Source organism: Agrilus planipennis, unplaced genomic scaffold (genome assembly GCF_000699045.2).
Source record: "Agrilus planipennis isolate EAB-ADULT unplaced genomic scaffold, Apla_2.0 scaffold298, whole genome shotgun sequence".
NCBI lineage: Eukaryota > Metazoa > Arthropoda > Insecta > Coleoptera > Buprestidae > Agrilus > Agrilus planipennis.
Genome location: NW_020440081.1, coordinates 159,866 through 185,841, shown reverse-complemented (window position 1 = coordinate 185,841; position 25,976 = coordinate 159,866). Strand labels below are relative to the sequence as shown.

The 25,976-nt window shown below is 35.1% G+C and overlaps 2 protein-coding genes across 2 annotated transcripts in view; one reads left to right on the top strand and one right to left on the bottom strand.

Moving 5' to 3' along the window:
- LOC112903974 (deoxyribodipyrimidine photo-lyase-like) lies at nt 1-542 on the bottom strand (the record flags this gene model as incomplete). Its single annotated transcript, XM_025979568.1, is given in 2 exon segments — nt 1-230; nt 283-542. Coding segments are annotated over 2 exon segments (366 nt in total), but the record flags the coding sequence as incomplete, so codon positions are not given.
- The window catches only part of LOC108741239 (poly(rC)-binding protein 3), a 225,937-nt gene that overhangs the window by 55,993 nt on the left and 143,968 nt on the right, over nt 1-25,976 (top strand). The window lies entirely within an intron of this gene.

The window sequence follows — 25,976 nt, the reverse complement described above, 5'->3', positions numbered from 1 at the left end:
GCTTTTCGTTGATTGCTTTTTATTCAGATATGTTTGCTTGATATTAGAAACTGATTGTTTTTTAGCTTTGGGTGCTGTGGCGTTATCAATTCTTCTTCCGTACTGCTCACAAAACGCATCGGCGTCGAATTTTTTTCTCATGCTCCAAAACACCATAAACCGAATTTTTCCAAATATCGGTCGTTCAGTCCAGCCATGATCATGGACTCCACAAATTGACCACATTACACCTACAAATATGTACTTATCATTACTGTTATTCATTTAATTAAATTTGTTTACCAACAAATCCGTTTGGATTATTTCCGTCCAATGCGAAGGTGTCGTTCAAATGGAGACCAATTTCTATTGCTTCTTCAGGACTCTTGGTCCATTCCAGGATTTTTTTACACCAATACATTCGAATGTATCCGTGCATTCTTCCTTCGTTTATAACCTGAACTTGAGCTGCATTCCAAATTTCGTCGTGTGTCTTAGCTTGCGCAAACTGTTCTTTCGTGTAAATATATTCTCTCTTGTCTTTACTACGATTGGATATAAAATCAAGAAAACAAAGATGAAAATAATTATTTTCAAGCGGGTGGAAGTGGGGGATCAAAAAAGGGTGGTCACTTGAATAAAACCCGATAACCTAACCTAACCTACCCTATTGATATAGATATTTAAATAATGTTTTATATAACTTTCTCAATATTTTTATGTATTTTTTATTAGTTTTACCTTTGAATATTGTTTAAGAATGACTATATAAATATTTACACGCCTAGAAATCTATAAAAATTGGCATATTTATTAACTTTGAACCCCCATAACTTTTTATAGGAGTGAGACCGCCACGAACTTTTTATGGTACAGTGGTAGGGGAGACGTCCTCTTTCGAACCCCCCACCTCCACCCCCTTCGGAGGTGGGGTCATCATCTAGACCTTTACCACGCCCCCTCCGTAACCAAGCCTTCTGGTTATGGTTATTGGGAAAGAGAGGCAGGTGTCGTTCAAGGGATAGAAAAAAATTAGTTTTACAACTCACTTCAAACGGTTAGAAATGTGACCTCGGATAAACCTGTGTGTATAGATGGTGTACACACTAGCAAGACAGAAACAGTTTAAATAGGTAAAAGGAAGAGACATATCTCTAACCGTTTAAAATGAGGTGTATGTGGTCGTCCGGTATATCAAGTCAGCCTTCCAAGTAGTAAAAAGCTTTGGTAAATCCAAATAAGCGTACCTTTGTTACTCATATCATACGAATATTGTTCAGAATTGAAATATACAACACTAATAACTTTATTTTCAATTNATTTAGTATATTACATGCAAATAAAAAAATACATATAATTAAGTTTCCAGACAACGAGGATGTCTTTTTAAAAAATTATTTATTTATTTAAATACAAACTGAGCCCTGTACTTTACAAACTATACTTAGATGAATAGTTTAAAGAAAGCATAGTACTGACTGCTTCTTCATTCGGCAGTCCTATTTATCCTTGTGTACTGGAAGCTAGGGTTATCTTGGAATGCACTTAAGCGTCGCCCAATGATCGAAGAATGTTATCATTAAAAGGGTGTTGGTGGACATAACTATATGTACCTTTTTGTGTAATTATTGCAGAAAAGGAAATGGTTTATTTCTTTTATTAGTTAGCTTTCTAATTATTTTTATTTAATGTGTGGCATGCTCATTTACAAACAATTCCTTTAAATTTAATTTTTCAAACAATTTTTAACATAAAGAAAGTAATTAAACAAATTGTTCTCAAAAGTGAATTTCGAACACTCGAAGCAATGGTGCTAACAGCTTAGGGGGAAGAACTAGTACATTTTAATAGAAATAAGAATAGATCGAGTAGATAAGTAGCTACAACGTTATTATCTGTTATTTTAAATTGTAATATTAGTAGAAAACAAACTTTTGTTTGTGAAGTATTGATATTGATTCGAGGTAATTAATAAATACTTTCTAACAGAGGCGGATTAAATATTGAGAGCGCCCTAGACTATCACCTCATAGACGGTAATATATTTTACAAAATAATAAGATAGAGGGCGTGTTTCGTAAGCTTTATATCTCTATAAAAAGTTTAATTTTTTGTATGTAGGTACTTCTTTAAGTTTTTAGGTTAAAAATTTCAGCGCCCCTAGGTATGTGTCAGATAAGTCAGGACGGAAGGAGTAGCAGGAATATAAAGCAAAGGATAGTGCAGGATCGTGTCGCCTTTAATAAAAAGAAGTCACATCTATGTTCGCGAACGGTTAATTTAGAAATTCGAAAAAGGTTGTTAAAGGTGTATGTTTGGAGCTCGGCGTTGTACGGGTGCGAAACATGGAGAGTGAGCGCGGCGGAAAGAAAAGGTTAGAAGCTTTCGGAATGTTGTGTTATAGGCGAATGATGAGGATAACATGGGTAGAAAAGGTTTGAAATGAAGTGGTATTAGATAGAATAGGAGAACAAAGGACTCTATGGAAGTCAATAAAAAATAGGCGAGATAGGTTGGTAGGACACCTTCTCAGACATGAAGGTCTAGTGAGAGACATATTAGAGGCAGAAACAGGAGTTAAGAGGGGTAGAGGTAGACCTAGATTAGATTACTCTTCGCAAATAGTTAAGGACGTGGGCTGTTCTAGTTTTAGGGAAATGCGAAGTTTAGCTCAGGATAGGAAAGAGCGGAGGTACGTGTCAAACCAGTCTTAGGACTGACGACCTTATGTTGATGATGATGAGGTATGTGTCTACTTTGCCTTACGGATAATCCGCCACTGCCCACACACATATTAGTAAAAATAAAACAAATCAAGTAGTAAGTAATTAACATGAACTCATGCGGTCTTCTCAACGTTATCATCATCAAGAAAGACAATAACTTGAAGTGTTAATTTTTTAAATCGTATGATAACGTTTAGAATAAATTTTTGGTATTTTTTTATTCCAAAGGGGCATTTTCCACGTTATTAAAGCGTGTTCTTAAAAACATAACTTGATTTCACAAGTTATATGCTCCTAGGTATATAATATTTTCTATTCTATTTAATACTTGATCATCTATATAATACAATCCTTCATCATAAGGTCGTCAGTCCTAAGACTGGTTTTATCGAGCGGCATGGCCTAGAGGTGTAGATGTAGACCATTGCTTAGCATTCGGGAGGACGCCGGTTCGATTCCGGGTCCGTCTGCCTTGGTCCAAGATTTTCTGTGGTTTCCTTGGACCACCTAGGCAAATGCTGAGGCAGTAATATTCCACAGATAATCTTTCACTCTCTTCTGTCTTCATTTCGTCCGTCTCACCTTTCTCACCCGAACCACCACCCACCCATTCCCACGATTCCTGAAAGCAGGCTGAAGAGGACCTTCCGTCCTACCTTCCGGCTCAGTCCGGAGGGACTGCCCATCCACCAGCATTACTGGCTGGTGGGAATGAAACACCCAAAAGTTTTTTTTTTAAGACCGGTTGGACACGTACCTCCACTCTTTTCTATCCTGAGCTAATCTTCGCATTTACCTAAAATTAGAAAATCTGTAATCCTTAATTATTTGTAATAATATAATTACTTACGAATGAATTGAGATGAAGAACAATATTTATTAGGATTAAGTTGCATTCCATTTTCTTTATTTCATTTGGTTACATTATGGTGATCTGTGAAGATCTGTTTATAGAAAAGTACAGCTTTGGTTCCTATAGGAGTGTGGAATATTTCACACCTTCTAAGAGATCATTCATAATAAAAATATAATCAATAAATAATAAAAAAGAAAGGCCGTAAAGAAGAACCTTGGGGAACAATAATTTTTTCAATAAAGCTTAAAAAATCGTTAAAAATAAATGAAGAATAAAACACAACAAAACGCTTTTAAATAACCTGGAATGGTTCCACGGCTGGATAATTATGAAACATATTAATAAAATCGGTCAAACGAAATAACAAAAATTGCCTTTTTATGTTTCCAGCAGTTTTATTAATAAGCTTGACAATAAAACAGTATAAGTTTTTGGTCACGCCATAGACTGTCTCAATAAATTAACCATGAAATCGAAGTTGTTACCACTTCTGGTGGTTTCAATAAGTTACTGACCAAGAACGTAATCTGTTCTTATTAAATTAGTTACGTCGTAGATTCAATTTGTCGAGTAGATGCCTTTGTAAGGTCTTGTCAAACATGAGCATTAGTACTGTTAACAACGAATATCACTATATACCGATGTACAGGCCTGACGCTGGAAGCTGGCGGAAATTTTAAAATGGCGTGGATGCGCGGTGGCAAAAGTAGGCAGTTTTAAGTATAAAGATTGCAGCCCTCATTCTTCAGTATTCCTATCAGGGACGTAGATTAAATCTTTAAAAATAGGGATCAGTGAGCAAGTAATAGACAGACAAACAGAAGAACTAATTGTTGATGTTGGTGACAGTAATAGAGATTCCCATGATGAGAGTGAATGTGAAAACTAACTATAAAACAAAAGCAATAGGTTAATTTTTTCTTTTTGATAAGTTATGTTTTTACATTATGTTCTAATACGCTACTGTCCTATCTGTATTAATACTATAATTTACGCCTACTGAAAGCTTATTTGTGTATCGGTTCCAAGTGACTTACCCAAATAGGTCATAAATGGACAAGTACCTGCGCGACCGCTCGCTAGCTTCCTTTGTCAGACCTGTACTGCCTGTGCCTGTGTAGTCTAATATAATTATTATATCACCTTTATTTTTCGGAACTATTACAATTATTGTTTTGGCATATGATTTATGTGAGTATATAGTAGGTATTGGAAAATGTCGAAATAATTTTACAGTTTATTGAAGTAATAAATAAGTGTGCAGGGTGTTTCTGAAATATGTAGCAAGCTTTGCAGTTCGAAGCCGACCCTGGGCGTTAATTGGTAATGTACAGAGAAATTGCGGCTAAGCAGATACAGGCCTGAAGCTGGAAATTTTGAAAATGGCGTGGATGCGCGGTGGTAAAAGCAAGCAGTTTTAGGTATAATAATTACAGCCCTCTTTCTTCAGTATCCCTACCAGAGGCGTAGATTAAATATGTAAAAGTAGAGATCAATTTATAAAATTAAATTAAAAAATTAACTTATTCTATTGGTTTTCTTGTTGTAAATATTTAAGGTTTATATAAGCAATAATTTAGTTTAACATGATTTATATAAATGTTATGTTGGATAATGAGCAAGTAATAGACATACAAACAGAAGAACTAACTGTTGATGTCGGTGACAGTTATAGTAATTTCGATGAGGACAGTAAATGTGAAAACTAACTACAAAACAAACAAAAGCATTGGGTTTACTGTTTTTTTTTTTTCATAAGTTATGTTTCTATTAGCTGTGTGCGAAGTAGGTGGTGGGAGAACTACGATTCGATCGCACCGCGCGCCGTGGCCAAACAAGGAACTTTCGGCAGACCAAGTGTCACTATTTATTAATGAAATTTACGCATCCCTGCATTATTAGGCAAAAATAAATAAATATGCGGCAATAAACCTACTGCGTCGTTAACTACAAAAACAGTGGCAAAAACAGTAATCGCAAATTCTATAAATTTCCACAAACAAGTTGCAAACGAGAACAACGAATGAAATGGATAATTGCTATAATTTAGCCATATTTAACTAAAATACATAACAGTATGCATTACTTACAACCCTACACTAATAAATAATTGTCTACAATATATATGAAATGCGTTATTCGATTAAATTTGTTTATTTATTTACTTTTCATGAAGACAGTTACAAAAAAAAACGTGTGTACTATATGAAATTAATTGATTGTGCCATTTTAGACAAGAAATAAAAAAGATTAACGTTATTATCGACAGTATACATTTGTATGATCGAATAGAATATGTGTAAATGACGATATTTCATATAAATTATCTGTTTGTTTATTCTTCGTCATGACAGCTAGCCATTTGACATTTTAGTCCGCCGTAACTGTAACCGCTAGATGGCGCTTCCATCGCGCACCCAGCGAATAGTAGTACGCTACAGTACACTACTGTCCTATCTGTATTAATACAATAATTTACGCCTACTGAAAGTTTATTTGTGAATCGGTTTCGAGTGATTTACCCAAATAGGCCATAAATGGGCTAGTACCTGCGCTGCCGCTCACCAGCTTCGTTCCTCCGACCTGTACATCATTGAAAAATGTAAACAGTGACGGTTGTGGAACGACTAATAAGGTAAATATCAACAAATTTCCAAACCGTCATTGTGGTATTGCCAAGGTGCATTACTTTCATGGATAGTTCGTCAATAACTCTATTCTCCAATTAGGAAAAATTAATTAGATACGTACGTACTCTATAAGAATTATTTCTGAGTCGCGCAAAAACGTCTGGCATTTGGCGGACTTCAAAGACAGTCAAACGAATTTAGATCGGGACATTATACGCCGCCAGGATCCTTTTGTCCAATATTGGTTAATACAATAATAATTCTGGACTGACCCATGACACTGACACATTGACCTACTTGTAATAGCATCGACTGTCTACATACATGCGTAATACAAAGCTACAACGTTAAAAGAAGAAAGGATTACATTAGGTTGGCTGTAAACATAAACATTGTTAATCACACTTAAAATAATCTAGCAAATAACATACAATACATACATACAAAGATGCAAAACATATAATACGGATGTTGCTAAATAGCAGCTGATTGAATGTGGCGTTGCAATGCCTCATTTCGCTGTGTGATCGTACCAGGTGCGGACTTGCCCTTGCCTGTACTTTTAAATACGTTTTCCTCGAAAACTGTGGACTATCGGACTGCCAAACATTTACTTAAATTTTCTTCTCTTATAGTGCCCTATCACCTCTTGTAAGCTGACTACTTATTTCAGAGACACATTGTATATGTTGCGCCCTTCTATGTCTTTGTCAAGAACAATTCATTTACATATTATATAAACACGTCTACGTAGAGTGTTTAAATAAAACTTATTGAAACATTTAATAGCTTTTTCCTGTCGTTAATCGTTGTTTTATAATTCAATTAAACCCAGCACTGTTTTTAACTTTCTTTAAGAGTTGTAACCGTTTCTTGCGTGTTAGTCGGCGTCAAAAAAGAAACGCATAGAATGTTGTTTTACGATCTTGCAGGTACTGTAATGAACGTAAATATATGCAATTCATGGTGAAATGGTCGAGTGATCATTTTTTACGAAAAGTAACCGCGGTAATGCTTGCTAACGCCAGTGACAACTATCAGCAGGTGTAAACTTGGAAAAATGAAGCCGAATCAAATTCGACTGAATGAAAGACTGAAACCAACCCGGAATCATGACCGCAAACGAGGTCGAACACATTAAACGTCTTTATTTTAATCAATTTTATATGGTAAAAGCGTTAAATATCTGACAATTTTTCAGGAAAAATTCTAACTTATTACATTTCTTAAATTTTATGTAACCGTTTTTTCATAATTAATAATAATTCTTCCATTGAATTTTATGTCTCAATATTTCCTTTTAAGTAAACTATTCTTATCCATTTATCCTTTTGTTTTTTGATTTTATATCTACCATAGGATGGTTCTATAATTTTTCAAATGATTTTTGTCATTCCCTAAAGAATTCCAAACGTCTTAAAAATTAATAGTTCGTTAGTTACTTTGGTAATTGTCCAAAATTGGTGCTCCAGACCAAAATCGCTCCAAGATTTTTTCTTCAATTTCGGGTCATTTTGCATAATAGAATTAGATATTAGAAGGTGGGGGAGACTTCATAAATAAAAAAAAATTTTTTTGAATGACAATTTTTCAAAATTGCCCCAAGTCTGGATAATTACCTGTATTGGTGACGTCATTGTTTGGTTAGGTTTATGACAGATTGGAGTTTATTTAATGCTCCTGTCCGAGTATTTTATTCACAGAAAACATTAATTTTATACATTTCCTAGTACAATATCGGAATTTCATAGAATTCCTAGAATTGGGTCTTCAGACCAAAATCGCTCCAAAAATTTTTTTATCGATTTCTGGTCATTTCTGAGGGTTCAATGTTCAATAAAACTAATGCCTTCTATGAATAAAATACTCTAACATATCAAACCACTTGGGCATTAAAAAAACTCCGACCTACCTTACCAAACAATGACGTCACCATTATAGATAATTATCCGTAATTGGGGCAATTTTGAAAAATTATTCAAAAATTCTTTTTTATGTATGAAGTCATAAAAAACTATCTCTCCACCTTGTATGTATAATGACCGGAAATCGATGAAAAAAATTTTGGAGCGATTTTGGTCTGAAGAACCAATTCTGGACAATTACTTGTAAGGACTCTTATGGAAACTAACCCGAACTTGAGTGCAAGGATATCCCTAAAAAAAGGTCGCGCACCACCAAACCAATCGATGTCACGCACCGCTAAAAGTCGCAATTTTATCTACGCTTCTCATAAAAATCTAGACAATAGTTACAAGATGGCCAAGAAAATAAATATCTACTTATATTCTATCAATATCTCTTATATTATTTTATAATCCTCTTCCTTCTCGCGCAGCCTCCGGATTCTCTGCTTCTCTTACTAATACAAACGGATAGTTAATAATGCGGAGGTATATTTTATTTTTCTTAATTCTCTCCTTGTGATACTACTGATGAGTATTTTTAGGATGGACGTTGCATCATCCCAAGAGTTCCTTGCGACTACTTTAGCTTACCCATGTACCACTTTACCCTCTTATAATATGATTTTCTGCCGATCGGATGCATAGAAATGAAAAAGAATGTAAAATAAAACTTTACGATGAATATTTCAGTTGTTAATCACTTAAAAAAACTACATAAGTATCAACAAACAATAAAATTGCGTCATTAAATCATTAACGATCGAATTGCATCGATAAAATGTAAAAAAACAAATTTTCAATTGTCAATTTCACATAGCTTTAGTATGAACGCTGAAGAGCATCTATAAACCAAAGTTGACAATAAGATAGAATATGCAGTAGCAAGGTTTATGACGTTTAATGAAAACCGCTCAGCAAGGGGTCGATCGAGTTGCAATGTCGAGGTAGAAAAGACAGATTCGGAATAAACATGAACAGAAACAAACCAGAAAGTACAGAACGATTTTAATGGTAGAAACGTGTTTGTGTATATATTTACGAATTGTTACACTTTTATATTATATGGATTATCACACAATTTTTTAAGCTTTGAGAACTAATTCTTTTTAAATTCCATTTTGATAACTTTTCTATTGGATCAGATCAAAATTTTGAAGTGGTATTGTTAAGACAAATATGAGTTCAATCAATAGGATTCAATAGTAAAATAGTATGTGAAGTTAATATGATACTGTAATGTTGGTGGGTTTAACAAAATTAACTTTTAAGACTGATAACGACCAAAACTATTAATTATTAAAGAACTTAAAAACACTATTAAATTATTACTAAACTTAGGTAATGAATTATTCTATTTATTTACACTACTGTTGATATATCACTATTCACTGCGCTATTTATTTCACTGCTATCACTATCAATTTATTTCTCGATTCACTTCTGCAACGGTCAATTTATTTCTTCTTTTCTGGGCGATCGTTTCTTCTTTTAAATACTCTTTTGTTTACTTTCGGGAACCTTCTGGAAACATCCGGATAGTTTATTTTTTCTTTGAACTGTTTAACTGCTTTCCCAGAACGCAGATACGACACACACATTTAAAAATACGGCGTACATGAAGAAAGACGCCCGCGGCTAGTCGGCGAATCGATAAGCAGCTCATACACACGTGTGCCCGATCGCACACAAACACGCTCGTGCTGGCTACAATATTATTTTGCGATTTTAAAACTTTTGATAATGATAGTTTTTTGAAATTCAATGAAAATGTCTTGCTGGAACAAAAACTTATGAGTATCCTTTTTGTTGCTATTTGAATTACGTTTTTTTATAGTTTTCCTGATGGAATAATATGTAGCATTGTCCGTTTTTACTAAACATCTTGGAGGAAGTGCTGGTAATAAATTACTTTGAAACCACTTCGAAGATTTCTAAGGATATACGTAGTACAGTCCGTGAGTTCTTAGTCTAACGTAGGACATAAAGAAATTAAAAAAAAAAATATTATTTTTCAATATTTTTCCCATTATTTCAACACCTTTTCAGAACGTTTAATGAATTCTTCTATACTACTCTAAAAATATTCTGAATTCTTACTTTCAAAATAGTCGTAAATCCCCTGTTTGATTTCGTAAGCTTTGTTAAATCTTTTTCTTTTCAGATCAGATTTCAATTTTGAAAACAAAAGGTAGTCTGAGGGGGTCAAGTCAGAGGTATATTGAAGTGGGGGGGGGCAGGTGATTAATCTCTATAAAACCACATTGCTTATTACTATGTGGCCGGAATCTATTTGATAATTTTTAAGGTTTATTTTAAATAAAACAAAATTTTGATTTGAGACTTAGACTTAATGTTTGTATATACATCAAGGGTAATCCATTTAATGAGATTTAAAAATATTTCGTTTGTCTAAAACGACTGATATGGGATCTTAACTGTAGACTTTGAAATTGAAGCAGTATGGACTGGGGAATTGTAAAGTAATCGCACACCTGTAGTTATCTTCCCTCGCTTCTTTTCAGCTATTTTCTGACCTAACTGTCATAATAAGTCACTATAATAAGCTGCGTTTACAATCGTGTTAAGACCGTTGAAATAGGCCAGAAAGATTTCCTTACAGTTCCAAAAAGTTGTAACCATTAGCTTCTCAACTCTCTGGGGGACCTTAGCAATTTTTGGTAGGTACTTTTAGAAATTCTTTCGGAACAACCTATGAAATTTGTCAATGACCCCGAATTCCTTCTTTTTTCTTCTATAGCTTTTCGATGATATATGAATTGTTAGGGTTTCTCGATGAAACTCTTCTATGACGTCTGAAACATTCTTTTTGATGGGGTCACTCATAGAGAAAGAGCGAATATAAAAATTAGAAGAAGTGGCTGATTTTAGATACCTAGGAAGTCAAATAAGTCAGGATCGAAGGAGTAGTAGGGATATAAAGCAGAGGGTAGCGCAGGGTCGTGTCGCCTTTAATAAAAGGAAGTCACTTCTATGCTCGCGAACGGTTAATTTAGAAATTCTAAAAAGGTTGTTAAAGGTGTATGTTTGGAGCACGGTGTTGTACGGGTGCGAAACATGGACAGTGGGCGCGGCGAAAAAGAAAAGGTTAGAAGCGTTCGAAATGTGGTGTTATAGGCGGATGATGAGGATATCGTGGGTAGAAAAGGTTAGAAATGAAGAGGTATTGGAAAGAATAGGAGAACAGAGGACTCTATGGAAGTCAATAAAAAATAGGCGAGATAGGTTGGTAGGACATATTAGAGGCAGAAACAGGAGTTAGGAGGGGTAGAGGTAGACCTACATTAGATTACTCTTCGCAAATAGTTAAGGATGTGGGCTGTTCTAGTTTTAGGGAAATGCGAAGTTTAGCTCAGGATAGGAAAGAGTGAAGGTACGTGTCCAACCAGTCTTAGGACTGATGACCTTATGATGATGATGATGATGATGATGGGGTAACTCATAGTCGGTAGAATATTGGTCGAGGAAACGCTCTGGAATATTCGATATAATTCTACAAAATCCTTCTTCAATCCTTTTCAATCCCACTTCTGACACTGAATGTCGCGTAATTTAACTAACTAATTACCCTTGAATGAGCACCACTACTATTAATTAATTAGTCGTTCACTGTTGAGGCGCAATTCATGATTCGATTATGGTAACGTGCCTATCACGTAGTGGTTAGCTACGCCGGGATTCGTTTCAGCAAGTAGATATCCATATATTTAAATGGACCTTGTTGGAGCATACGTAATCCTAAAATGTACCATCGTACTACAGATGGCGTTTACCGCGCCATTTGTGGTGTTTTCTAAAACGCGTTGTTAAGCAGGTAAAAGTTGGTATGTGTTCTGTCGGAGCTGTCTACAACGCGCTGATGAGATCCAAAAAGATCGAAATCGCGATCCGCGTCTGGCAGTTTCGACAGAATACAGACCACTTCGAATTATTTTATTCGATAATGGTAACGTACCTATCACGTTGAGGTTGGCTGCGCTGGGATTCGTTTCAGCAAGTAGATATCCATATATTTAAATGGACCTTGTTGGAGCATACGTAATCCTAAAATGTAGCATCGTACTACAGATGGCGTTTACCCGCCATTTGTGGTATTTTCTAAAACGAAAACATTATTGTTATTCGCAATGTTAAATTTAGAAAAACGTGCCTGCAACAAAGGAATGTTATCATTAAAGTATTTAGGTTTATTCTCGGCAGGTAACGTCTCTTCGCGTTAGTCACCAGATGGGTCAATTGTCTTCCCATTCACAAAATATATTGTGATTATAGAGTGGCGGATTTGCAGCCCTAGCGCTCTAGGCCCTAAGCCATGTGCCGCCCCTTTCTCAGCACCCATCATTATAGACTAGATACATAATTCATGAATTTGTTATCATCAGTAATTTTTTTTGGCACGATTTGCCGCCCTTTATATCTAGCCGCCCTAGGCCCGGGCCTACTGGGCCTTATGGCAAATCCGCCAATGGATTGTAGTCACGTAATCACTAACCATAGTCTAAGGTCAAAAACACCCCACTAACGTACCTCCACCCCCTATATTTTGTTGTTATATTTAAGCATTTTTTCTATCTAATAAGTTCATTTGTAAGTTCAATCATTCAGTTCAATCAGTCATCTAATCAGTTCAGTTGCTCAGTAGTATTTATTCGTTGTAGTTTATCATTTACCATTAAGTATTTTTCGGTGTTTAATAAAAAGCTAAAAATCGCGTGAATTATTTATTGCTCGTTCTATCATTCCACGAAAACTACAGATACAAACTATTCGGCCGTTATAGAAAAAAAAAAATATCGACTTCGCTAAATTAATTTTTATCGAAGAGGGTTAAGTGTTCCGTAGGAAAATTTAGGCAAGCAACACACCCGCATCAATTAACATTCGCTATTATATTGCATACTTTATTGCATCTTCATTCTTCTTCATACGCTTTCTATTGCATCGTAACCACAATTCCAACTCACACCAACTTTGCGGCAACTATTTATGAGAGCGAAAGGATTCAAGAATGTAGGAGGTAGGAAATCTGGTCCTCTTTGTACGCTTCTTGACAAATCCTAGGAATTAAACATGTATCTAATAAAATTGTTTTTATTATTGAAATGAAATGAATAATAACTTTGAAATAAACTTATAAAACATTAATTTTATTTAAAACTAAAGGGGACCCATCATCCTTTATTACTATTTTCGAAAATGTTTAAGTGTGTGAGTAAAACACGTAGGAGTCATGTCGTTTTTCATGAATTATTTGTGGTAATTACAGTTGAGGATCTTCTAGTTTAATAATCGAATCATATTTGTAATTGGGAGGATTTTTACCAATCAGTAAATGAAAAGGCAGTAAAAATGGCGTAAACTTTATAAAAAAGTTTACCTAAAAAATAATCTGATAACAGAAGCCCAATCAAACGTTCAAATCCCAATTTCCAGAACAAATAAATAAATAAATATCAAATTTTCAAATACCTACCTGTGTCAATTCGAAGCAAACAACAGCTTGATGAAAATGGAAAAGAAATGCGGGAAAAATCCTTTTTTAAGGTTTTCTGTTCGAGTACATAGCAACAATATAAATTAATAAATAATTCTAAACTAGGTACGGAATAGAAGTCAAGCTTTATACATTGTAGATGTTTACATTTCATTTGATACGGTTTTTTGTGTATTTCCTCCAGTTGAAGCGTTATTTGTCAAGATTAACTTCACAATACACAGTCTTTTAAAATTTCAAGAGGCTACTCCTTGCCATTTTGCCGTTACTGTTGTAATATAACAGGTGACCCTTACAACAATATGTTGTAAAATCAGTGAGGTACGAACACGCATAGAATCATGTATTAACTAGCCGCAACCTGTCCGAACGGTACGTTTGTCGATGGCGGATAACACTTGAAGCCATTTTCATCAGAGATTATAAAAGATATTTAACGAATAAGTGTAAACAAAAAATACAATTGTGTGGCTTTATGAAACCACGATGCAAGTGAAACTCTTCAGATCGTAGGCATTTAACTGTAAATTTTCGGAAAATTAGTCGATTTAGGATATTAAAATTAAAATTGCATTCTTAATCTTATCTTAATGATTAGAAATGGGAATGATAATGGGAAATCAATATTAGACAAGATATCCAACTATAAATTTTAATTTCAATCTGCGTATGAGAGTACAAAATACATGATAAATACAATCATTCAGATGATAGACATATGTTAAAAACTGAGAACAATATTTATTTAAATCATTGAATCATTTTGAACTTCAGTTATTCTATCAATAATTTCATCTTCGCTTTGAGTTTCACAGTCTATAAATGTAATTGTCATGCACTTGCACGAATGAGTGAGAATATAAATGCTACACTGTTCAAGCGAGCCATTGGCGCCGCCATATTGGCCTTGGCTGCTTTGCCGAGCGCCTTTCAGTTTTACTCCTACTCCGCGGCCGGCTGTAATGCGACATGTGATAGATGGACGAAAAAATTTGAGGCGATGTAATAAAAGTTTCACTTTAAAAGGAGTGTTTGCCTTGCAATCGTAATAACAATTAAAGGAAATGGGATAGTACAATAATCTGAAATTAACTAACGTTTAAACCGTCTAATTAAAAGGTAGTATTTTCGTTTACGAGTATACCTTACCTACAATTGTACCAAAAATTTAATATTAACATTCTGTTAATTAATTGTTAATACCTTATTTAACTGTCACTATTAAGTAATAACAATTTTATGATTGAAAAAATTAATTGCGATTTCACAGAGGATACGAAAGATATGAGGGAGGGTTCGTACAAAATATTACGCTTTCTTTACGGGAAAGGGCTACAAAATTTATGAAAAACGACTTACTACACACAGACCGATTTTGTAGGCTCAGTAATGCATCACTTATGGGAAATCACAAATATTTACTATTTATTTATTAGCATAAACTATAAACTATAAATAATATAATTCTAGTCGTTAAGTAGACAGAAAACGTAATACGAGGTCTGTCCAAAAAGTATACGACCTTCTTTTATATCTTCGCACCGGAGCGACCTCTACGAGGCATGAACGTCAACAGTAAAACCTCACGAACTTACCGGCTGCTCGCTGACACTTAGTACAAGACGTATAGTTCATGCGCATCTCAAAGCCTTTTTTACATTCGTCGGATTCTCTTATTGTTAAAAATGACCGAAAGATCAGATCAACGAATCTGCATCAAATTTTGTTTCAAACTTGGCAAAAGAAACACCAATCTTCACAGTGGAATTCTCGTCCGAATCACGACCGAAAAACGCACGTCAAAGGCGGAGCATTATCTTTATCGTGAAGGTGTTGTGCACCACGAATATGCGCCGACAGGTCAGTCGATTAAAAAAGAATATTATGTTGAAATTCTAAAACGATTGCGTGATGCGGTGAGAAGAAAATGACCGCATTTTTGGTCAAGCGGTGACTGGCTTCTCCATCGCAATAATGCACAAGCTCACTCACCCCCGTACAGTCCCGACATGGCTCCCTGTGACTTTTGGTTGTGCCCGAATTTGAAAAAAACCGCTTGAAGGACACCTGGTTTGATGACAAAAAGCAGTTGAACATAATGCGGCGAGAACACTCAAGGCTATTCTAAAAATTGACTTCCAGGACTGCTTCGGAAAGTGGAAACACCGCTGGGTGCGTATTTTTCAATCAAATTGGAACTGCTTTGAAGGATGTCATGCTCCCGATGACGGAAAATAAAGTCAGCGCGAAGATATAAAGATAGGGCGGAGACTTTTCGGATGGACCTCGTATAGTATTAGATTAAAAAGTATTATAAGGATAAGCAACGAATGAACTCAAAGTTCATGAAAAGTGAAAATAACAAGAGAAATTATCAATTTAATACGATAAGGTATAACACTTGCTCTGAAAGAACCGATAGTTCTTATTTCTAATGTTAATGTGTTACACGCTCGGTAAATTCTGGGAACGGAGGAAAACTGAAAATAGCCCTGATCACAGACAGGTTAAAAAGTCTCTCCTTAATTTCAAATTGGTAAAATATTTCTAGAAAAGAGTAGAGTTGTAGCAGTTTCTATGTGAGAATTAAATGATAAATTAAATGAATATAAAATATCAAGGTCTAAGATTTCATTAACTACATCAACATCAACTGAGCAGATATCCGTTAAATTATATTTACATTTAGAAAAAAAAATAAGACGTGATATTTATGTAAGTTAAGAACACGCTGTATATTTTACAAAAAACTTTGACAATATAAGGATAATACATAAGATTAGTCCAAGGTACGATCATTGGCGAAAGCCTGACGAGACAACAATGCGTTATGCGAAATGCTGTTTACGGTAAGACAAGTATCAGGATACATGTAAGCTATGAAAGTAGTTTGTTTCCTATATTCAAAAATTACAATTTGGTAATTAGTACCCAGGTAACTTGTGATCGACTTTATCAAAAGTCTTAGAAAAATCTATATACCTACAGTTTTAGGTTTAACAAGTCAAACATAAAGTATAATTTCGGATCCCCAAGATAAAAAAAAAGTTTTCTTTGAAGGTGTGTGGAAACGCTTTGATAAAAATAGTTACACCTTTCCAAATATGGGGACCATTGAATTATTTTCTCAAATATGGAAATAGAAAAAGTAGTTTTGGTAGTTATTTTCTACTAATAATAACACTTCTTTTTTAATCATCTCCTATCACCAAAGGATAGCGCAGGGTCTAGTCGCCTTCAATAAAAAGAAGTCACTTCCATGCTCGCAAACGGTCAATTTATAAATTCGAAGAAGATTGTTAAAGGTGTATGTTTGGAGCGCTGTCAATACTATTTTCAACATCATAAGATCATCAGTCCTAAGATAGGTTGGACATATACCCCACACTTTCCTATCCTGAACTAATCTTTGCATTTTCCTAAAACTAGAACATCCCACATCCTTAAACATTTGTGAACAGTAGTCTAACCTGGGTCTTCCTCTATTCCTCTTAACTCTTCATGCCTGAGAAGGTGTCCTACCAGCCTATCTCGCTTATTTCGTATCGACTTCCTTTCCTATTCCTTCTAATACCTCTTCATTTCCAACCTTCTCTACCCACGGTATCATTATCATTAGCTTGTAACACCACATTTGAAACGCTTCTAACCTTTTCTTTTCCGCCGCGCCCACCGTCCATGTTTCGCACTCGCATACACGTTTAACAATCTTTTTCGAATTTCTAATTTGACCGTTCGCAAGCACGGAAGCGACTTCTTTTTATTGAAGGCGATTCAACCCTGCAATATCCTCTGTTATATAGTTCTACTGCTCCTTCCATCCTGAGTTATCTGACTTCATAGATACTGAAAATTAGCTATTTCTTCTACAATCGAATCCAGAAGAGTGTGTTAATAGTAATAATTAATATTGTCCTACAGCGGGAAAATTACCTTTTTTTGTGGGTTGATAACACACAGGTGATTGACTAAAAAATTTTTAAAATAAGTGATTCCTGTACAGATGGGGCAGATCATCTGGCAGATCATCTGGACTAGAATTGACATTGTCAACGAGTCATCATGTACAAAACGTGGGACAGGGAGGTCATCTATTTTATAATGAGTGAAATTATGACTAAATTTGGTATAAAAAGAGCCAAAATAACCTACAAATAGATTAGCAGTGTCTACTCCAGTTGACTATAAAACGATGTTAAAAAAATATACGTTTTTAGTAAGATTATGGCATTAGAACAACTTCACCGAGATTGAATCCCTTTAATAATTCAGTTCTGTTTTCATTGCAACTTTTGAGAATAAAATGTTCGCAAAGTCAGTGAACACTATCAATATGCAAATCATTTACACACATACATGCATATTTGGCACTGGTCTAATGTTTGTATGTACGTACTAGTCAGTAAGGTGCATATTTTCAACGCCACGCTGCTGCCGGCGCGTTGAAGTAATATACCGTCGCGACAGATTTTTATTGTTATAAATAGAAGGAGAGTTACTGCTCCAAATTAAAATAGTAGAAGGCCGTGGTTGTTTACTGTGGCGCTTCTTTGTGCTGTGCACGAATAGTATAGATATAGGCCGTATGCCCTCTTTAACAATATAATGAGTAAGAACAATTTTTAAAGGCGTGACGATACTCGCAACAATATGTAAAGTATATTATAATAGTGTTGTACCGTCAGTATGTTTGTTAATATCTCAGTTAGCCGTGGACATATCGGTCAAAAATTCTGTTCTGTTAAAAATTGTAGAAAACCCGCAAGGAATGATTAAAATGCCGTTAAGGCAATTGATTTAACTCTTTAGTTTACTACAGTTTTGCAATAGGTGGGTACATAACGCTGTTGCCATGTTTCCTTATGATAAAAAAATACAAATTAAATGCTTCAGTACCTACCTGTTATGAATTATTATCATTATAAATAACTATAGGTACACTTACTTCTTATATACAGGGTACATTAGACGTTTTAGAGAAACTAAGCATGGATAGAGATTTGATAATTTGACATTGAAGGTTAGGGTTGCCACCTTTTCAGGCTTTACATAAAGTATTTCTCGACTAAATGCTTCAAAAAAAATGTACTTAGCATAAAAATAAAGTATTTTATTTTTTGTTTTTAAAAACATATTTTTGTTACACCTAGCAGCTAGTAACAAATTGCTGTCGCTCTTAAATATATTAATAGTCTCTATACATAGCAAACAAAGGTTTAAGTAAACTAAAAGTCCATTTTTAATTAGTTTTAATGAAGTTTTTTTCCTGTCGTCCCGCCACTTAGTGTTCATAACAGAGAATACTCTTTCGGTAAATGCTGAAGTGGCCGGAGCGGACAGCAAAAGTGACATTACTTTGAACAGATTTGGGAAATCAGGTTGTTCCGTAAATATGGCTTGCCATTTTTCTGTGCAATATTATTGATGTAAAAAGCGTACTTTATGTGTCTTGTAAAGTATAACGTACGCACAGTCGAAATAGAGTACAATACTTTATAATAAAGTACGGGTAGCAACTCTAGTGAAGGTTATCTGTTCAACTAAAATAACATCAACTATCCGTTATTTCCGGTTATACCGGATGTTAATGTCAGTGTTATTTTAAATGTAATAGTATACATTTTACTACGAATGTAAATGAAAATTTTAGGTTACTTTGATAACCATCTTTTCTACCTATACCTACGATGAAGAGTTTCTGAGATTTGTCCTAATTAAACCTCTTACTTGAGGTAATTTATAGTGGATAAAAATTGAAGGAGAATATTCACATTAATATTTAATATTATATTAACCACTCGAACAAAGAAATTCGAAGTATTCAGTATTCTGTTGAAACTGCTAGACGCGGATCGTGATTTCGATCTTGTTGGACCTCATCGGCGCGTCGCAGATAGTTTCGACAAAACACAGACGCTTTTTTTTTGTTTACATTATTCCCGAGGAGGGAAAATCTTTAAAAGACACCTCCTAAAGAGAGGTAGTGTCGGATTTTTACCTTCTAAAACCCCTTCACAAGTGGGGAGATAAATCCTAAGGGTTACTCATCCCCAGGAAGAGAATGGAAGGTTGGGATTGGGGAGTGGGTTGAGAGGGGAAAGTAGTTAGTCGAGGGGGTAGAACCGTCGGAATAGGTGGTCCAGTTCTGAAGTGATGTGTGGACAATCGCGCTAAAATGCGAAGTAGAAGAGAGCACAGACTAACGGTACCATAATACAGCGCGTTTGAAGAAATCCTACAAATGGCGCGAGAAACGCCATCTATAGTACAATGCTACATTTAGTGGATTTCAGTATGCTCAGTTCTGCAAGTAGATAGAATTCATTTCAATTTGTTAGAATTGTGACCTTGAAGCAATCTGCGCGATGATAGAAAGAATACCCACTAGGCGTGAGCAAGACAGAAATACGTAGATGGAACAAGCTTGAACGAGCAGAGCTCTCGATGGGCGGTCTTAGGAGATCGGCTAGAATTGTACAGCACTAGACGAAAATGTTTAGCAATTTCTTAAAACAAAAATGTATATAAATTAACAATAGAAAACAAAGCAAAAGTTTTATAGGTGTGTAGAACGTTAAGTTTTAAATAAAGCATATTCTTAAATTTTAACGAGGCAGTTTAAATAATTTTGCAAATGGTACTGTACACTTTTGTCTAGCTCTCGCTCGATGATGGGTGTAGAAATGAGCTCCGCAGACAAATATGATTGAATTTGGAAATATGCTACGGCGCATCCTAATAAAGGGAAGGGGCATATCTCCAACTTTTTGAAACGAACAGTATTTAAATGGACCTTGATGAGTACACTGAGAGACAGATCCACTATATGTATGTAGCAGTGTACTACAGATGGCGTTTACCGTGCCATTCGTAGGATTTCATATTAACCACTATTGAATTTCAATGTGTTTTGTATAGTATATTATATGTACGAGGGTGGATTGATAAGTTTCCGGCCTGACCAAGAAAAACAAGGTTTTTAAAAATTTTTTTTTTTTATTTCTCAACATAATCTCCTCCAAGGCTGATATAATTCTCATAGCGGTGTTCCAGTCTATTAATGCCATCTCTATAGACTGATTCGTCAAGCTCCTCAAAATAACCATTTACAGCTTCGATTACTTCTTCATTGTCCGCAAATCTCTTACCGCCAAGCCATTTTTTGAGATTAGGGAACAGAAAATAGTCACTCGGGGCTAGGTCTGGAGAGTAAGGAGGGTGCGGCATCAATTCAAACTTTAGATCGTTGATTTTAGCCGTCGCAACGATTGACGTGTGCGCTGGTGCGTTATCGTGATGAAACAAGATTTTTTTCTTCGCCAGATGAGGTCGTTTAATTTTCACCTCGTGGCTCAAACGTTGCAATAAGTCTGCGTAGTATTGACCAGTGATAGTATTACCCTTTGCAAGGTAATCAATGTATATAATACCTCTTGCATCCCAAAAAACAGTAGCCATAACCTTGTTCGCCGAAAAAATTGTTTTTGCCTTCTTTGGAGTTGGTTCCCCTGGTCCAATCCACTGTTTAGACTGTTCTTTGGTTTCAGGAGTGTAGTGGTGGACCCACGTTTCGTCAACGGTTACGAATCGACGCAAAAATTCGCTTGGATTACGCTTATACAATGACAAATTTGCGGTAGAAATGTTTTTTCGAATCAATTTTTGGTCGACTGTTAGCAAACGCGGCACCCATCTTGCACAGAGCTTTTCCATATGCAAATGTTGGTGCAAAATATGTTGCACACGTTCATATGACATCTTACAGGTCTCAGCTATCTCACGCACTTTCAATCTGCGGTCTCCCAGCACTATTTGATGAATTTTTTCGATCATATCTGGAGTTGTGACCTCAACGGGGCGTCCTGAGCGAGGCCCATCAGAGGTGCTCACACGACCCTTTTTAAACTCGGAAACCCACTGCTTAACGGTTGAATATGACGGGGAGGATGTCCCCAGTGTTGAGTCCATCTCTTTTTTAATTTCCTTCGGCGTTAACCCCTTCAAATAAAAGTATTTGATGACAGCACGATTTTCCTGCTTTTCCATTTTTACGAAAACCACAGAGGCGTCTTGTTCAGCGTGCTGTCAAACCTACACTAGCAAGGAGATCGGGCTGAAACTATAGCTACAAGCTATCCAAGGATGGTACTATAGAATGTCACCTCAAGGTAGGCCTAGTGGCGTCATCTCTTGGTTAGGCCGGAAACTTATCAATCCACCCTCGTATATATTAGTTCGACAGATCTGTGACTCAATCACCTATCAAGTACGTTTCGTCGATGTTGCTGTTGTTACCTCTAGTAGCTTAGTAGTCAAAGCATTGGTGCGTAAAGCGAAAGGTCCCGGGTTCGATTCCCGGCGAGGAAAAAAAATCGCTTTTGCAACCCAAATTATAAAAAATCACTTGATTTAGAGTGGTGAAACATTTATAAATCATAGTCTTTTAAGGCTAATGTTATGACCAAATTGAGCTTCATAGTTTTGTACTGAATGTTCAGGAAATGAATCCAAAAATTTTTACTTGTATTGCCAACGGGAAACTTGGATGTTAGCTGATAACAGTGCAGATGAATTTATTGAACGATTGTTTTAGATTTCGCATGCATAGTAAACTATGTTAATTACGCTTTTGTTGAATATAATTTTGGTCATTGTAAAATTAAAAGCATTTAATCAATAATCAACAAATATCTATGTACTTGTATTCAAAATAATGGTTTGCATTATTGACTATTTGATTCAGACTTCACATTTATGCAATCTATTCGACCGAAACTTACCGATGCAATTCATTTGTAATTGAATATATTTTCTTTGAATTTCTATTCTACATATTTTACATGCTATATTTAATAATGCTATACAGGACTCCCTCTCCTTCATTTTGTACTGAATCTAGTTTAGTTTTGTGACATACTGTGCAACTTAATTTCTTAATTCTAGTTATTCTTTTTAAATTGGAGTTTGTCTTCTACAGCAACTATTATAGATATGAATATAAATGAATATATGTAAATAAGCAGAATTATTGCACTTTATTATAAAACTGCATAAGGCGTCGTTTTAACAATACAAAAAGCTGGTCAAAATGTTTGTCGATTACCGTCACATCATCCATAATTAAACTTAACTGAATACGTTTATAAAATACCACAAATGGCGCGGTAAACGCCATCTGTAGTACAATGCTATATTTAGTGGAATTCATTCTGCTCAACAAGGTCCATTTAAATAGATGGAAATCTACTTGCTGAACTGAATCCACGTAGATGGCGTTTACCGCGCCATTTGTGGTATTTTATAAAACGCTCTGTTAAGACAGCAGGTAAAATTTGATCTGTGTTCTGTCGAAACTGTCTGCGACGCGGTGATGAGATCCAAAAAGATGGAAATCGCGATCCACATCTGACAGTTTTAACAGAATACTGACCACTTCGAATTTGTTTGTTCGATTATGGTACCGTGTGCCTATCACGTAGTGTTGAGCTTAGACTTACTGACGTAGTTCAATAAATCTTCTTCAATGAAGTGAACTAATTCACTACTATTCGCTATGTGCACATTGACGCCAGCGCCTGAAGTGTCGGTTTTAGAAACTTTACAGTGAATAAATCCAATTGCTTAAGAAATTATACACGCTCAAAAAAAATAATTATTTAATACAATTTATTAAGTTTTATCCTGCAAACTATGCCACCATGTCAGAAAGCACTTTTTTCGTGTTCTGTAATTCATTGTTCAAATACAACGCGTAATTCAAGTTTCGAATTTTATTGTTTTCCAATCGCAAATTCACTGTTTCCACACAAATTACAGAGGCGACTAAATTCGTTAGGTGCAGTCCGAAGGCAACAGTATGTATAAGAATTTCGTTATTTTATGAATATATATTATTAAAGAAATAAACAATATATAACAGTATATACTATAATATCTGGAAATATAATAAAACAAATATAATTTTTAAATATACATAGTTCTCTATTGAGCTATAAAAAATTAGACATTGATAAAATGAATAAATTTTCGTATGAATGTTAGACTAATTAGAAATTAGATTGACGAATAATTTTCTAATCTTATATTATCATAACCTTATTTACATTTAATCAGAATTAACTTGCCTTTAATTCTACTTTATAAGGTGATAAAGTAACTGAAGTTTGCCTGATGACACTACACCTAATCAAAATAGTCACAACCATCTAATTCTTCAATTCTCATGACATGAAGAACGGCCAAAGCTTTACCTTTCAGAATTGTTTGAGGATTAAATTTAATAGAATAAGTTATCTTCAAAAAACCTAGTTCGAATAATTTTATTCATTATTATTATTATTATATAACCACTCCTCCTTGACTAGTTTAAATATTATGATATTTTTCCAACAAAACTATTTTATTTTAAATGTATTTAATTTAGCTTAAACGTATTTTTCTCACTGAGAAGTTTGAAAATCGGTCACAGACAGCGCCACAGTCACTTTTGCACATAGCGAATAGTTGAGTAGTTCATTTAGTTCAACGCTTAGAATGTAGACTGCGCAAATCGTCAGTAGAACTCGTGTAGATATTTTCAATACCATCTATTTTTAATTGATTTTAATCATGTATTTTCAAATTTTTCGTTCCTACTTCCCACTTCTCACGCAAAACTTCTCTTACGGCAAAACTTCTCTTACGCTGCTCAGCTAATGAGAAAGTAGATGCGCAAAAGCAAATTATACGTTTTATACTCAAAATTAGCGCGTAACTACTGTGCAGATATTTACGCAGTTATTTTCTGATTGGTCTGTAACTGCCACTAAATGGAGATGGAGGAGTGTTGAAATTACATGAGTCGATTAGTCCCTATAGGCTAAAAATACATGAATCCTAATGTACAAAATGTGAACTACTGAACTATAATTCTTTCAATTGCTGAACTACTTCACTCGGCTCAGTTGAAGTGAGCCGTTCTTGTGAACGGCTCGTTTATGAGTTACACAAGTCTAGTTGAGCTACGCCGTCGATTTAGTTCAACAAGTAGATATCCATCTATTTAAATGGACCTTGTTAAGCATAATGAATTCCACTAAATGAAGCATTGTACTACAGATGGCGTTTACCGCGCCATTTGTAGGATTTCATAAAACGCGCTGTGTTAAGGCGGCAGGTAGAGTTGGTCTGTGTTCTGTCGAAACTGTCTGCGACGCGCTGATGAGATCCAAGAAGATCGAAATCGCGATCCGCGTCTGGCAGTTTTAACAGAATACCGACTACTTCGAATTTGTTTGTTTGAATACGTTTAGGTACCTCTAAAACATATTGTTGTCGAGCTCAATGCCACTATTAGTGGGGTGACGTAAAAACGTTTGTGGTGTTCTCAAGTTTTTCTGTCGAAAAATGGGAAAGTGTGCTTACTAAAGTTATTAAACAACAAGCATACAGTTTAGAAGATCCAGCAGTCGAACGGGTCATTGAAGACTTAGTTATTGAGGTGGTAGTTTTGACTCGAACGATGAAGGGTTTAACGATGCTGAAGATTAGAGAAATTTCTTTTTGTATCAAATGTTTTTAACCGTTAAAATGCCCCTTTAAGGGCCAACAAGTCCATTTGGAAATTGAAATGATAAAAGACTAATAATTTTGATTTATTTTGCATTATCTTTACAAAATTAAATTTTGAATTGTTCTATATTAAAAGTAGGTAATCGCTAACAATAAAAAAGTATATTATTACAAAGTAAATAAAATCTTCTCTACGTATTGACAAAGTTTAATGCTGTTATGATGTGCAATTATTATTTTTTATGGCAGTTTATTCACGGACAGAATGTAGTACCTCATGCCCACTATTTATCTTAAAACTACTCAATTAAATGGCATAAATACTAGCGTGAGTGTAAAAAACGATCTAAAATTGTTGACACTAACACAGCACAAAACAATACAACTTTAAAAATAACAATTTTAATATATAGAAAGAACGTCACCAATAGGTTCAGATATTTCACCAATGATTTCCAATTATTTTTTGAGTAATTTTAAAAGTAATTGCTATTTCAAAATATATGATATGAATATTTACAACTCACTGCAAGCTAGATCGAGAATAATAGATTGATAAGACAGGCCTGCGAAATTTATTTTGACGTGATAACGTCTTATAGTCGATGGAGCCGGCTGCACACACGAAAGAACATGGCTCATGCGGCGTTACCTCGCTCTAAGGCGTTCCATTTGATGCTTGAAGTACAAGCGAGAGCGCGGAACGAGCGACAAAGACGCACAATCGGCCTCCGCGTTCGGCAGCGTTCGACATCTGTCTCTCTCCTACTTGAGTGAGCGATGCGTCCGCGTGGACAGCTGCTATACAATAATACA